At 37.7% G+C, this 15,894-nt stretch overlaps 1 protein-coding gene and 1 long non-coding RNA gene across 4 annotated transcripts in view; one reads left to right on the forward strand and one right to left on the reverse strand.

Annotated features, from left to right (window-relative positions):
• The window catches only part of LOC120541312, a 44,079-nt gene extending 38,480 nt beyond the window's left edge, over positions 1-5,599 (forward strand). Inside the window, exons 3-5 of the long non-coding RNA XR_005635983.1 lie at positions 5,045-5,078; positions 5,198-5,394; positions 5,583-5,599. This is a non-coding gene — a long non-coding RNA (uncharacterized LOC120541312). The remainder of the gene's footprint in view (positions 1-5,044; positions 5,079-5,197; positions 5,395-5,582) is intronic.
• pde8a (phosphodiesterase 8A) overlaps positions 1-15,894 on the reverse strand; it is a 291,906-nt gene that overhangs the window by 11,710 nt on the left and 264,302 nt on the right. For all 3 annotated transcript variants that reach the window (XM_039772804.1, XM_039772803.1, XM_039772805.1), the window contains 2 exons: positions 5,764-5,981; positions 3,069-3,201 (listed from right to left, as the gene is read on the reverse strand). In XM_039772804.1, the coding sequence (XP_039628738.1) occupies positions 3,069-3,201; positions 5,764-5,981 (351 nt within the window). The remainder of the gene's footprint in view (positions 1-3,068; positions 3,202-5,763; positions 5,982-15,894) is intronic.

Consider the following 15,894-nt stretch of genomic DNA (forward strand, 5'->3'; position numbering starts at 1 on the left):
GTACTGTAGCTGATGAGATATTCAAAGTCTTTGCAGTTTTATGTTTAGGAACATTATCCTGAAATTGTTCCACAATTTGTAGATGTAGTTTTTTGCAGAATGGAGAACCCCTGCCCATCGTTACTTCTGAGAGAGTCTGCCTCTGTAAGATGCCCTTTTTGTACCCAATCATGTTATTGACCTGTTGCAAATTAATCAAATTAGTTGCAAAATGTTCCTTCAGCTGTTTCTTTTTACTGCAGTTTACTTTTCCAGCCTTTTGTTGCCCCATCCCAACTTTTTTGAGACATATTGCTGCCATCAAATTCAAAATGAGTTAATATTTTGCTCACTTTCCACATCTGATATTTTTTCTATGTTCTATTGTGAAAAAATATGTGTTAATGAAATTTGCAAATCATTGCATCCTGCTTTTATTTACATTTTACACAGCATTCCAACTTTTTCTGGAATTGGGGTTATGTGTGTGTATTCTTAATCTACTGTATATGTATATACTATGCGTTAACTCTTGGCTACCATATTCAGGTATGGCATGTCTGACATTTCCAATTAGCCAGTAATGGTAGCTCGCTTTAGTTATTAGTTTAGACCTGTGGTGAGATGTTGGGTGCTGTGCAGCCTCATCTGTGGTTCTGCTGGAGTTGCGTCAGTGTCGTTAGGCACATTTAATGTTTCGGGTGTAACTCCTGTGGTGGTTCTTTAGCCAACTCACTTAATGGGCAGTTCTCTTCATCTTCTTTCTTTTTAACTGGATGTGCTGGTATACTGTTTAGTTTAAAAGTATAACTTTATTAGGCTAAACAAGAACAGGATGATCTAACAAATATGCTTGGTGGCATTGTAGGTGCAGACTGAAAGCCTACCATCATTGTTGCTATTTTTTAACAGCTGATGCTACTGTGCAAAAACTTTGTTACATGCACAAAATTATAAAAAAAAAAAAAAATACTGTATAAAATTAACCTTCAAGTTATGTATATAAGGAGAGGAGAGGTCGGGGAGTTGTTCATAAAACTAATTTTGTCTTTAGACTTGTATCCCATCCTCAAGATATCTCATTATGTATATGCAAATATTCCAAAATCAAAAAATATATGAAATTCTTCTGGTTCTGGGATGTACAACTTGTATTCACGTATGACTACAAAGCCCCATTTTCAGCAGCCATTCAGTGTCCTAATAGAAAACTCTCTTAGCTCATCTTTAATTATATTTAAACTAGACATTAAGCCCGTTACAATAACGGGCGCTAGAACAGTATTGCATAAACATTAGTAGGAACTGTCTATATTAAATGGCAAGGACCTTGACCTCATTCTGTTTGTTGTCTTATTTTTTTTTGTTAAAAATATTTTTGCAAGAAGCCTAAAGTAAAATAATAATAAAAATAAAATAGAAACTTATATGACAATACAGTAAGTATAATTAATATTGCCTTAGTGTAAAACTTTGTAACAATCTGTAATACACAATATCTAAAGAAGATATTTAGGAAAAAGTTTTTATTTTTTTACCTCATGAAATCTTTTAATAAAATTTCATTATAGACAAAATTTTTTGTAATACTCTGAGTTTGCCAACAGTTTGCCTTGTTCAGGACCATCTACAACCTTGACAACAACATCTGTAAAACTTCTAACTCTTGATAATGTAACATATAACTGGCCGTGGCTGAACACTGGCTCTGGCAAGTAAATGCCAACTTTTTCTAAGGTTTGCCCTTGAGCTTTATTAATTGTTATGGCAAAGGCTAATGTAACTGGAAATTGTCGCCTTCTTAAGGTAAAGGGTAAATTAGTAGAGGATGGAGCCAAATCAATACGGGGAATATACTGACGCTCATTTTCTTTTTTACAATCAATCTATTTGCTCGTATTTTTCTTTGTCTTTCAGCCTTTCTTTTGTTGATGTTAACTTGCTGAGCTGACCGTTCTTCCAGGAGAATGTTGCTTATATATGTGTTTTTTGTCCTACTTGACGTGTCCTTTTTTTTTTGGGTGGCATGTTGTTAGTAGATAGTTAATAAACATGCGCGGGGTAGTATGTGTGGCGTCTCCCCAGCAACAGATTTTATGTGTGCAGCTGCGACTACCCAATCAGCACTATCCCCAGCAATGCTGTCCTTTATTTGCTTATCATGCGCGGCCACGACTACGCGATTCATTGTGTGCCCAGCTTCCAGTGTGTGTGCGTCCATGGTGCAGTCACATCACACCGAGACCCGCGCATGCGCACTTCACCACAAGACGCACACAGGGGTTTAATTAAAGAGGATGTGATTTGGTTATTAGAAAAACCATAAGGACAGCTGAAACCGGTTTACAAAAGCAAGGAAATGGTCATTCCTTGAGTTGCAAGGTACTGGCATAACTAAAGTTGAACTGTGGGTAAAAAAATGGTCAAAGCGAAATAGCTTCTCAAGAAAGACATCAGTCTTTTGTACTTTTTTTCCAGCCATTTCCTTAAGTACACGCCAAATTCTACTGTACAATGAAACCATGAAAATATGACTTCAGGATGCTGGCTTTAGAAGCAGAATTTCAAGGCTCAAAGGAATAGGCTAAAGTTGGCAAAAGAACACAGACATTGGATGGTGGATGCCCGGAAAAGACAGAGTTCTCTGTTAACCAGTCGGCATTTAAACAATATTAGTTAACGATGAGCTAAAGGAGTTTAACACTAGAACAATGGAGGAATGGCTGCAGACAACGAGACTTTGCAGCATGTAACCTATAAATTACAATTCAATAATTTCAACAAGTAATAGCCATTAAAAACACTAGGAATCTCTTGCCTATATTTTTAAATCAACGTAACCGTGTCAATTTCTATAAAAAAAAAAAAAAAAGAATTCTAATACGTATATAAACACACTCCAACACAAACTAGGATGTGAACTGATTCAAATAACTCGGGGTCACTTCTTTACGGTAGGCCCTGTTTTCAATATTTTTCATGCCCCCCAATTCACTACATTTCTGGTCAATGCATGAATATTGTAATGTTTACAGCAAAATGCCCTTCCATCTAAATGAAGTTCTTGCTATAGTTAGAGTCCGACTTACCCCACTTTCCTCCAGTGCTGCCAAAGGCTTGTTAATGCTGTTTACAAACTTGTTGACATGCTCAAAGTGCTTTGTCATTTCAGTTGCCAAAACCATGTCGATAATGGCTTGCCTGAGTGTTCTATATTCATTCCTGCAGAACAAAAGAAAAAAAAAAATGAAAGAAATCTGTTGACAAATCCTCTGTCTTCAGCTAAGAAAGGGCCCTTTGTGAGCCTTCTGTGATCAAAGTCAGTTACAGCATGTAAAAGATAACAGAATGAGAACTTAGTGAAACTATATTACAAAATGACTTCACATGATCACATAAAATGTTATTTACTGTGGTTAAATCCACAAGTTGTTTAAGTCAAATGACATTCTTGTGCCATTTGCCTTATTCTGCCTCCAGTGGTTCAGAGTTAGGCAACTGCCAAATATATTTAAGTGGACAAAGACACTTTCTTTTTCAACATCTGTTGATCCGATTCAATATTTTTAATAAACAGTGACAGCTCAGTTCATTTTCAGCGAGTATATTTATTTAAATGGTGCCTTAATGGGGTAATATTAGTCAGGGCTGCAGAACAAGTTACTGGTTATCGAGAATCTAATGGAGATTATCCATGGTGTGTGGTCAGCTTTCAATTCTTTAATTACTATAATCAAGAAAAAATGTATTAACTAGATATAAGTAATCCAATAAAACAGTTTATGTGCAGAGGTTAAAAAGTTCAATTAATAATTTCACTGTTTCCCTCTTAAAATTAAGTCTTAGCACGAGGAGGCAGGGACCCCGCAAGCCCTACTCCTGCTGCCATTCCCCTGCATCTGTGGAAGCCTGCTCTGAGCATATTGGTCACTTCTGCTCCATGAGGCATTCAGCCTAGTGACCTCCACCCCTCAAGTGTTGTCCACACGCTAATTTTGGGGCCATCCCTTACCGCCTGCCTTCTCTTTTACACTGCACCAGCTCAGCCACGTGTCTGCCCACCCTTCCTTTTTCTTTCAGTTTCTATGTTAACCTCCATCTCTTTTCCCTCGCCTTGCTTGTTCATGTTCTTTTCAATTCTCTGCTCAGTCTCCTTTTAAATGTAGATTGGTGGGTGCAGGTACTGCGATAGTGGACTCCGGAGAGCTAATGAATTAGCTGACCACCACGCACGTCCACATGTGAATGCCTGGACAGCCCATTACCCCAGAGCTGCTAAGCTGTGCTACTGCAGATCTCTACCCTTCCGCCTGAGCACGCCATCTGTTTGTTTAATTATTTAAAAACCTGTATTGCCATGGGCCCCTCTATATCATCAGCTAACATCTACTCAATTTGCTAAAAAATAAAAACAGCTAAGGAAGGTTTACAAATACAGCAGCTGGAATCCACTGCAGACCAACAGGACCAAGTCTGACCACAGTGGAAGTAAAAAAACTCCCCCAAGGAAGACGTGACAAGTTCAATCAATTAGATTTTGTATTCAGTCACAGATGAGTACATGGTTTCTACGTTACAAGGCAGAAGAGTAGTTACATTTTTGTCTATTGGTTTTTTTATAATTTCTTCTTCCTTCCCCTTATTTCTTAAAAATAAACATAATATCGTTTACTTAAGCATTTTGTTTTAGTACGCTAATGGGACATCTGTTCTTATTTTTTCACTGATCAGATAGACCCTAAAAGAGGAAAGGTCATCTATCCTGTGTCAAATAGATGCGTTCCTTAGAAACTGGAAATTGTCTTTGGTCAGCTTACGGCACCCTGTCTTCTGTCAGATGCCTGTGTAAATAACCTGCCATTATAGCAAAACGGCTTTGTCAGCTATTAACCCTTTTCTTTCACACCACCTCCAATCTTCAAACCACAAAGCTGTCAAGTGAAATGAGTCAGATGCACCAGTCAAACTGTTAAATTAAAGTTAATTCCAATGTGTTGTACTTTGTTTACTGTATTAGTCTACACTATACTGCACCTTTATTCTGATTTTTTTTTTTTTTTTATAGGTTAAGTCAGAACAAAATTTTTTGGACATTATGGGTAAGTTGTCTCCGTTCCTTTTTGGTCCCCGATAGCTTTTTCTCATGTGCTTCTTGTACATATGAGTGTCTCACTTGACAGTGTTGTGCCATTGTAATTGCTGCCGTCTTCTTTTCCAGCTCCCTGGCATCGGTGACTATTCTTGTGAATTGGCTCTCATTACATGATCAAAGTATGCCAGCCTTTCCCATGCTATCTTGCCTTTCAGGAACACACCACTTTTAATTCTGTCTAGAACTTCCTTATTCATGGTTTTCACTATCTATGGTATTTGTAGCAGCTTCCTCCAACACCACAAATATATGCACATAAACCTGTAAGTTTCTTTTTTATTTCAAATTATGATTGCAATCAGCCCATGCATTTCTTTACTGAAATCCGAGTAACATGCCATAATGTTCATATTCTACTAATGAATCTAATTCAGAGTCATAGGGGGCTACAGCCTATGATGGCAGCATTGGGTGCAAGGCAGGAACTCATCAAAGCTCCCATCTACCGTAGGGTCCACTCGCATGGCAACAACTCCAAATCAGCAACTGACAGACGACACGTCTTTAGGATGTTGGAGAAGTATCCCACAAGCAAAAAGGCCATGTGACCCTGGGAAACCCAGATAGGTTTCAGTATAACTCTGCTAATTCATGAAGATGTTCATCTCTTAACCTTAATTAGATCAACTTACCTTTCCATGTTTTTAAAAATGTTACACTTGTCATCTCTTGTAGTAAGCTGGAAGGCTAGAGCCGCATGATGGCTTTCTAACACTGCAGTGTCATTATAGAGGATAGCCAGGTCACTGCCAGCATTGCACAGAAAGGAGTTTGTCCTTCCAGGGTGGTCCACATCATGGATAGTGGCAGCAATAAGGGCAGCTACTTCATCAATCTGATCAAGACTTTGCTGAGGAAAAAGAAAAGGTTTGTGGGTGAGGCCTTTATGTAAGCATCCATCCATGCATTCATTTTCTTACCCACTATGTCAGTTCAGAATCAATATTGTGAGCTGGGGTCTATATCGGCTGCACTGGGAACCAAAGGTGGGCTGAACAGGGAACTAGTCCATCACAGGGCACATTCGTATTTATACATACCCACACCTGCTCAGTCAGACACAAAATGTTGTTTAATCCAAACAAGAAAAGTATTACACTCTATACAGTTCTTTTAGCTGAAGGCTTCTGGCAATAAAATTGTGAACAATATTGTGTTTAGTCTTGATCATGCTTAGACCCTTTTATATCTTATTGCACTTACAAATCTGTCAACGGCCAACCTCCATCGTCTAATCTGCATACCCATTTCAGGGTTACAGAAGTATGGCTGTCTATTCCACAAAGATTGGGTACAGAATGAGAACCAAGCCTAGATGGAGTGCCAGTCCACCGTAAGATGCACTCAGAAGCACTCCCGCATTCGCTCACTCACATCAGGGCAATTATAGTCACAAGTGCATGGATGTGGAAAATAAAATCTATAAACTGCTGACTGGTAAATGTAATGATTTTAATGACGCAAGACGATACAGAGGTAATGATATAAAGGAGCCGCTAATACATTTCTCAATTTAAATTGGTTAACATTGCTTCAATACAGCTGTCCTCTTGGGATTATATTGTTGCATTGCTCATTAAGCTGTAGATCTGATAGTATCAAAATAATAAGAGTAGTCGTAATGAAATGCTGGATGTAGAAAGCAAAATAACAAAGAAAGGAAATATATGTATCATTACAAAAGGTACTGTGGGTTATTTAAAGAAGTACAAGACACATTTAGGCACTGATGATGCTGGGGAAATTTCTGTGCTTCTTACAGTTAAAGCTATATACCTAGACAGCTGTTTACTCAGCTTTACATTTTGACATTACCAGTCATGTCCAGTGAAACATATTTGGATAAAGTGCCATCTGTGCCCATTCCAGTATATTTGGCCATTTATATAACTACATATTGAAACAGAACATCATCTACTGTATCTCTACAGCTACTGCATATACTGAGGCAGGGTGCCAGTCAATGAGACTGAATGCCAGCCATGCCCATAGCTCTTTAGTAAGAGTGTTAGCCGTAGCTTTAGGAATATTCTGAGAGGATATTAGCAGTGCCCCCCCTGTATTGAAGAAGATCATCAGTTGAACCTGTATCTGATCATTTTTACACGGTGTTCGCAATGTTAATAGCTACATTTAGAGACAGAGTGTCACCTTTAGCTATTACTAATGCGCACTGAAAAACGTGCTAGTTATGTTCATAGCTACTGTATAGGTTGGTCCAGATCTATTTATGCAATTTTCATTACTTTATAACTTAAGTTTATTACATAGAGAATTTACAAAAAATTATTTTTTGTTGCCGATAGATGGCAGCACCTGCCCTGCATTCCAAAATGGTGGGGAGACGGTTGTCAGTCGAACAGTGGGTGTGATGTGTTTGCCTTTTCATAATTGCATAATTAGATCTGGACCACCCTATATATAAATATACCTGTGTTCAGGACCCAGAACTAGAATTGGCATTACAAAAATAAACTACAGCTGAGTTAGGGCCTCACAAAGTTTCTTAATTTTTTTTCAGTTTTAACAGTTTTACTTGCATATGTTCAAGGCTGTAATGGTTCAAACATTCCTCCTCCGGCTCATCTGCAGAGGGCGCAGACCTATAAATACCTGGGAGTGCAGCTGTATGATAAATTGCACTGGACTGCCAATACTGATGCTCTCTGCAAGAAAGGTCAGAGCCGACTATACTTCATTAGAAGGCTGGCGTCCTTCAACATCTGCAATAAGATGCTGCAGATGTTCTACCAGACGGTTGTGTCGAGTGCCCTCTTCTACGCGGTGGTGTGCTGGGAAGGCAGCATAAAGAAGAGGGACGCCTCACGCCTGGACAAACTGGTGAGGAAGGCAGGCTCTATTGTAGGCACGGAGCTGGACAGTTTGACCTCCGTGGCAGAGCGACGGGCGCTGAGCAGACTCCTGTCAGTCATGGAGAATCCACTGAACAGGATCATCTCCAGACAGAGGAGCAGCTCCACTGACAGACTGAAGAGATCGTTCCTCCCCCACACTATGCTACTCTTCAGTTCCATCCGGGGGGGTAAACGTTAATATTATACAAAATTATTGTCTGTCTGTTATACTTTCATTGTTATCACTCTTTAATTTAATACGTTTTTTATCAGTATGCTGCTGCTGGAGTATGTGAATTTCTCCTTGGGATTAACAAAGTATCTTTCTATCTTTCTTTCTTTCTTTCTTTCTGGCATTGTTGCCTAGTTCAGTTGTTCCACAGCCGTATTCTCCCTTAACTCTTGCCAGATAGATCCTGTACAGACTTCCACAGGTTAGGGCCTGATCATGTCTAAATCCGGCCCTGGCAGGACAGTATTTATAAAGAGCACCAACTGGACCAATAGTTGTATTTTGAGACAGAATGGCAGCAGTGCTCACAACTATACATGTGGAAGAGTTCCAGTCATGCCAATAGCTGTATATTTTGACAGGGTGCCAGTCATCCTCAAAGCTATTCAACGAGACAGTGTCTTTTCTGCCAATCTGGACACTGGGCCCTTACCTATATATATTGTGATAGAACTCCAGCCATGACCATAGCATGACAGATTGCCAGCTGTATCCATAGCTATACTTTACAACAGCATTTAAATACCCATAGCTACAGTGGCCTGGCAGGAGTGTTAAGTACCATAGGTTTTATGTGCCAGGATAGTCTTAGTTTAGCCTTGTGCCTGTTGCTGTTAGGATGCATTGCAACTCATGAAACCTTAATTTGGATTAAATGCACTTGGTTAATGATTGACTAGATGGGGCTGTTTAGTTGTAGTTAGATCAACAAATTAAAAAAAAAAAATAACAAAATGAAATATAAAAATTGGCATAAACCGACCTAATTTGGGGTGTTCATAAGTACTAGGGTGTTGTACCGTGTTATCCATTATGAATGCAGAGAAAAGCCAAGCAAAATGACACCTTTTATTGGCTAACTAAAACAGATTGTTCATAAGAAATGCAATGATCTATTCCATGAGGTAGAAGTACATAATGAACAATAATAATTGGGTCATATACTTGAAATACTAAAATTAAATGTTTATAATCTAAATATTCTGGATTGTAAAAGAAATTTATAGTTTGTTACCCTCAGAGAGAAGTCCATAGAGGTCTAGATCCCTAGTGAAGGATCAAAAATAAAAAAGTAACATTACATTCATAATCACTGACCTTGATCTAGTCTAAAACGATACCCCACATGCTTATATTTAAAAGTTGTGATTGTTAAACTTCTGGGAGCGGCCCTTAGAGGAATTTAAAAAATGTGATCACATTTATGATCATCAACCACAAAGTAGCATTTAACAACACTCCACATGCCTATACAAGTATCCCCATATTTTTGAAGTTTTGTGAAGGAGAGAAACTTTGACTCCTCATATCCTATTATGAGGTGAACCTCTTGGGACGGATGACGTAGCACACACAAGTTCAAGTCCTTCTGCTCATTTTTGTTGAAGGTACCTATCAATTTACTCTTTCATAAGGGTGTAACTTTCTGCACAAAAAAAAAAAAAAAAAATATGGTCCTAAAATGTCCTACAAATGGGAGGTCTTTAGGTCTACAGGGACAAAAACAAGGGAGTTTCAAAAAGCTCAATGCCTTGTACTACTTGACATCAAGATGAGTCAAACAGCATATCATGTGGAGGTTTCCTTGTACCATTGGAGGCGTGGGACCAAAAAAACCTGAAGTGATTTCCAAGTGTTTATCAGTCATTTTTATATAAATAGAAATGAATAACAACTTTCATACAGGCTTTCAAAAATGCAATGTTGTTTTTATGACCGTACTTTTCTAATTATAAAACAATCAGTGATTGTTTCACTTCACTGTTACATGGCAAGAGTTGGAAGAAAATGTCCGCACCAGCCTTCTAGCGTATGAATCCAACAGCAAGACTGATGGAATCCAAGGCTACCTACTAATCGAGACTCTGCCAGTTAGACAACAACCACTGTAAAAACTAGCTGCATTTATATAGCAACTTTCAAGCAAAACACACTCTTACGATCTGAAATGTATTTACATTTTTTGTAGTCATTCCTTGGCCATTAAAAATAACCAAGGCATTGTTCTGGTGGTTTAAGAAGCAAGAACACAATGGTTACATTTATTTTTTTTATATTTAGATATGTTCTTAATACCACTTAAATATGAACATTTTGCCATGATGCTGTTTTTCGTTTTGATGTTGGCAGCACCATTTTGTACATTTTATTTGATCTGATTGTCAGGCAGTTGCCAGTCCATTGATGATGTTTAGGTTAAGCAAAGAGAGAGCTGGAGTGGTTTCTCTTTTTTTCTTAACCTTTGCTTTTAAGAATTGCTTTCAACCATTCATTCATTTATCCCATATTTGGTTTCTCCTTGCAGCCACGCAGTTAGTTTCTTATAAAAAGCCCACCTCTCTCCTTTACTCTAGGAGATACTGAAAGGGCCTGTTACATTTGTTGAGATATATTGTCACCTATAATCAGTGTGTTCTGAAAGAGGCTGATAATTTATAGTGTTTAAGCAGTGATATATGTCATGTATGTTCTTTTTCTATTCCTTACATCTGCCACTTCAAAGACCTTGCTGTTTTGTGTTCTAGTTGCTATACCACAATGTGCAGTTAGGCATGAGATGTGGGACATGATGACTGACCATGTAAAATCAAGCCACATGTTAAAAGGCATCCAAACTTTGTTTTAAAACAAAGGAAGATGTATATTAAGAAATTACTTTTTGAAAGCTTAAAAATTCTTAAGGGGATTATTCCGGTTTTGGTCAAGCATTTATGATTTTTTTCCCCGTGTACAGATTTGCTATTGCTTGGTTTTAGTGTTTAAACTTAGTTTCCGTCTGATGATTGTTATCTGTCAATTAATAAGTTTGAGATGGTCGTGGCAGTCATGTGCTCATCATGTCAAAAGATGATGATGGGAATCACTGACCCAACCAGGTGGCACAGGAAACTGCTTTGACAGATCAGGCCCATAATTGGGTAGGGCCCCAATATATTGTTCTTTATTTTATTTATTTAATTTGTTATTGATGGTTCTTTAATGTACATAATATAAAAATATAATTATTGTCTTGTGGTTTACTCCTCAAATATCCATCCCCATATCTGAGTATACAAGAAAGTCTAGGGGAGACCACTCCCAATTTTTTTTTATTCAAGGAAGCCTTTCTAAGCATTGTTAAAGTTAATTTTTGGAATCATGCCCTGGTACAGCTTGCTGCCACACTCACCACATGACAAACCACCTCACAATCCCAAATTAGGACCTGAGTGTAGCTGTGCAACAGGTGATACCTCAGGACCACAGTAATTTGAATATTATAAAAATGATGTTTAAAATTAAATATGTACAATCCAGGCGCTCAAATACATTTAGATGTCTTTCTTATGACATGATTCACCTCAGCCTGGAGTGTAACACTTTGTCCCCAAAGACTACATTAAGCTGCCAGATATTCCACTCCAGTCTGAACCATAATTAGAGACTGTTGTTTGCTTTTTAATTGAAATTCTTGGCTCAATCAGTGGATTAAAATTATACTTCATTAACAGTAATGCTGACAAAAAATGCATTGGTTATTTATTTAATGAACATGTTAATGATTTGCTTTCCTATTTCCATTAAATAATCCTTTAAAAAGCCAATAAGTTCAGCTCTACAATCAGAAGAATAGACAATAATGTTTTATTATCAGAAGCCACTGATTATAAAGTTTATAGTGAACAGGCCATTCAGTTACACATAATGAAACTAGCTTCTCATTTCTTATTCACCTGAAGTTTACAAAATATTAGCCATATGAAATTAAATGGACTCCATGGTGCAGCTTTCATTTTATACTTGGTAACCAGTTTTCAATGTGAATATCTCCAATATATATATCACCAAACAGAAACTGACTTGCTATTGCAGCAAATTGAAACATAAAATTATACTAACTGTACAATAAAATGTGTGTGTGTGTGTATGTATGTATGTGTGTATATATATATATATATATATATATATATATATATATATACATACACATACCCCTGCGTCTGTTTTTCTCAGTCTCTTTCTTATGGTGGAGTCGTGAAGACTGACCTTAATTGAGGCATGTGAGGCCTGCAGTTCTTTAGATGTCCTGGGGTCTTTTGTGACCTCTCGGATGAGTCGTCTCTGCGCTCTTGGGGTAATTTTGGTCGGCCGGCCACTCCTGAGAAGGTTCACCACTGTTCCATGTTTTTGCCATTTGTGAATAATGGCTCTCACTGTGGTTCGCTGGAGTCCCAAAGCTTTAGAAATCGCTTTATAACCTTTACCAGACTGATAGATCTCAATTACTTCTGTTCTCATTTGTTCCTGAATTTCTTTGGATCTTGGCATGATGTCTAGCTTTTGAGGTGCTTTTGGTCTACTTCTCTGTATCAGGCAGCTCCTATTGAAGTGATTTCTTGATTGAAACACGTGTGGCAGTAATCAGGCCTGGGGGTGGCTACGGAAATTGAAATCAGGTGTGATACACCACAGTTAGGTGATTTTTTTAACAAATTACTTTTTCACACAGGGCCATGTAGGTTTGGATTTTTTTTCTCCCTAAATAATAAAAACCATCATTTAAAAACTGCATTTTGTGTTTACTTGTATTATATTTGACTAATGGTTAAATGTGTTTGATGATCAGAAACATTTTGTGTGACAAACATGCAAAAGAATAAGAAATCAGGAAGGGGCAAATAGTTTTTCACACCACTGTGTGTGTGTGTGTGTGTGTGTGTATATATATATATATATATATATATATATATATATTACCTCCAGTGGCTACACATTTCCCCAAACACCTGACATAATAGACACCAGGTCACAAGTTCAGCAACACACACGTTTTGTTATATATGGGGAAGTTCTTCTCCCTCGCTCCCCACAACAGCACAGTAAACCAATTAAACTTTCTTTGCCTTCTTTGTGTCTCTTTTCATCCTTGCGCCTCCCTCAAGCTTCGTCCTCTTTCACCCAACTCTGGCTTTCTGAATGGAGTGAGGCATCTCCTTTTGTAGGGCGTCTGGGCGACAGGTTTGATTAAAGTTTGGTGACATTGTACAAAAAAGAAAATAAGCCATTTTTATTTGTCATTATTTATTAATATTATGGTAACATACATGCTCCGAGATGTGCTTTGCTGACAGTAGGCTTTATGCAAAGAAAGGACACAGCAGAAGCATAGGCCATTTAAACAGATCCACTAACCAATAGGATGGACAAGTGACTGCAGAAGGGGTGTTATTCTGGACAGAAAAAGAGACGTGATCACGTTTGGACCTCTAATTCTGTCATCATTCTCATTACAAGAAACTTCTTTACACGTTCACTTTCAGAAAGAAGGAAGGAAAACTTTAATGAATGCCAAAAGGAAGGACTGAAAACCATTGGTACAAAACTTACATGAAATTGAAAAATTACTAATTTTCTATTCATCAAAACCATGAACCATTAAACAATAAAATAAATGCCTTTTAAAAACAATATATGTAAATTTGAGTTGCTCCAGGATTCTAATGTCACTTACAACAAACAAGAATTGAAGGTGACTAAAGCTTGTCATCTCACACTCACATCATGTACACACTATAACAAACTAAAGGTCCACAGAGTGTTACTTTGAGCTACACCACTGTATAACTTGCTCCGTGAATCTATAGTGGCAAAGGGTGAATATTTTTATCCATAAATAAATTGAATTAGTTCCTTAAAACATAGTGTCTGAAGTTTCAATTTACAAAAACCAAAAAAATTTAAACTGACAGGTTAACACAACTAGGCCAGCTTTCCCTATTATGTCAAACGAAGACTCAAAAGTCAAAGACTTGGCATTCTTTAAATTAAGCATGTTTCTGAACAGCACACAGAGTGTTTGCTTCAGCTGATTTAAAGTAAGGACAACAGGTGCTATCAGATTATCTTCTTCAAATAAGGATAGTGCTTATTATGTGAAAAAGTGACACATACACTCGGGCAACCAAGAAATGGCAAAGTATCCCTGACAACCAAAGCGACACATGGAGTAGCATAATGTAAGAAATGTAGAAAAAATATCTATAAATAATCAAACATCAAAATGAGGAGGAATAAAAAAACACCAAAATAGACTTAAACACCAGCAGAGCCTGATGACAGAACTGAAAACATTGTTTCTAAGTAACAGGTGGCCTTTACTTTGTTTGTTCCCATCAAAATTTCAAACACTTCTGTCCAGGGCCAGTTCAAGAGCCTGTCCCAGGTTTAAACTTTTATCATCAGAATATTCATGGTTTGCTACAACCCCTATCCCAAAAGTCACTGCTGCTTCCATGCTCAATGAGAAGCACCCTACACGCTGAAAAGAGCTACTAGAAACACACCACAGTCAGCCACCTACCGCAGACTGGTCCTAATTCTGCCTTGCTTCATTTCATTCTTCTTTAGGTTTAAAAGAATTAATCATTTCAATCATTCCTGATAGCCTGGAATATTGGAATCTGTCTAGTAGCTCATTTTTCAACTTTCTTGTGGTGTTGGTATGTCATTCTTCTGTGTGTGGAGAACACCCAAGTTGTCAAGGCCTCACAAGTGCATTATTCAGGACTAACCTCTTGACTTTTAGTCCACACAGCACGCTATATAACCCAGCACTGTTTTTAATCTGACTGGTAGACTGGATTGAGTGATCAACACTGACTTTCTTTACAAAACAGACCAAACTGGGCTCTTCTTTAATGTGTTATTGAAGCTGCCAGGGATGCTCTACTGCTCGACAGTGGCAAGTACCTTTCTCTAGGCTGCGATATGTTTGGGGACGCAATGTAGGGGATACAAAACAACCAAAAAGGGGAACGCTGTACAGGACTTCATTTGGATTCACTGCAAGTAGTGGCAGAAAAGAGGATGACATCAAAATTATAGGGTACTGTGGCCAATGTTGATCATTCTCTACAATTTGCCCTATAGCACCTTTACGTAATGGCTTATATGGGTGATAACTGAGCTTTGTTTTTGCCCAGAATGATTCAGCTGTTAAATGCCTCCTCCCATAATGCCTGTTTTTACCCTTTTAAATTATGTATGACACAGTAGAGACGATTTTCAATTAGGACAGTATGTATCAAATGAGCAAGATACCAATGTATATTTACATTACATGAACACTGTATGTTTTGCACTTATTGTTTCTGCTTTTCCACTGTCTGCTGACACATTTATGTTCCATGTTGCTCCAGGAGCAGCAGTAAATAGTACTTTGATATTTTGTGATACCTAGGGAATCAATAAAGTAGATTTTGATTGCCTAACTATCATAAAAAGTGCCATTCATCAACTTCCTATCTATCAGTGTGTTTCACTCTGTTTATTCAATTATTTACTGCAAATGCTTTCATAGGTTTCAGACAATAAGTCTAAAAGGATTGCTACAAGGTGTATTTTGTAGCTGCAATAAACTGTGTGAATGTACATTTATGCAGTAGTTTTAGATGTTCATGCGGTAGTTTTAGATGTTATGTACAAAATGTTTACATTTATTGATATGGAACTTAGTTTCTACATGACTTTTGACCTACTTCTCTACATACTTTATGGTATATCAATACCTGCAAGGTTCATATGCTAGTCTGACTGATCTACTATCGCCAGTGAATGTAACTGATTTTCAACACTTGTAATAACCTATATAAATGCAAAATGAGCAGTGGCACCAGTATTGACCAATACTAAACCCC

This window comes from Polypterus senegalus, chromosome 12 (genome assembly GCF_016835505.1).
Source record: "Polypterus senegalus isolate Bchr_013 chromosome 12, ASM1683550v1, whole genome shotgun sequence".
Lineage (NCBI taxonomy): Eukaryota > Metazoa > Chordata > Cladistia > Polypteriformes > Polypteridae > Polypterus > Polypterus senegalus.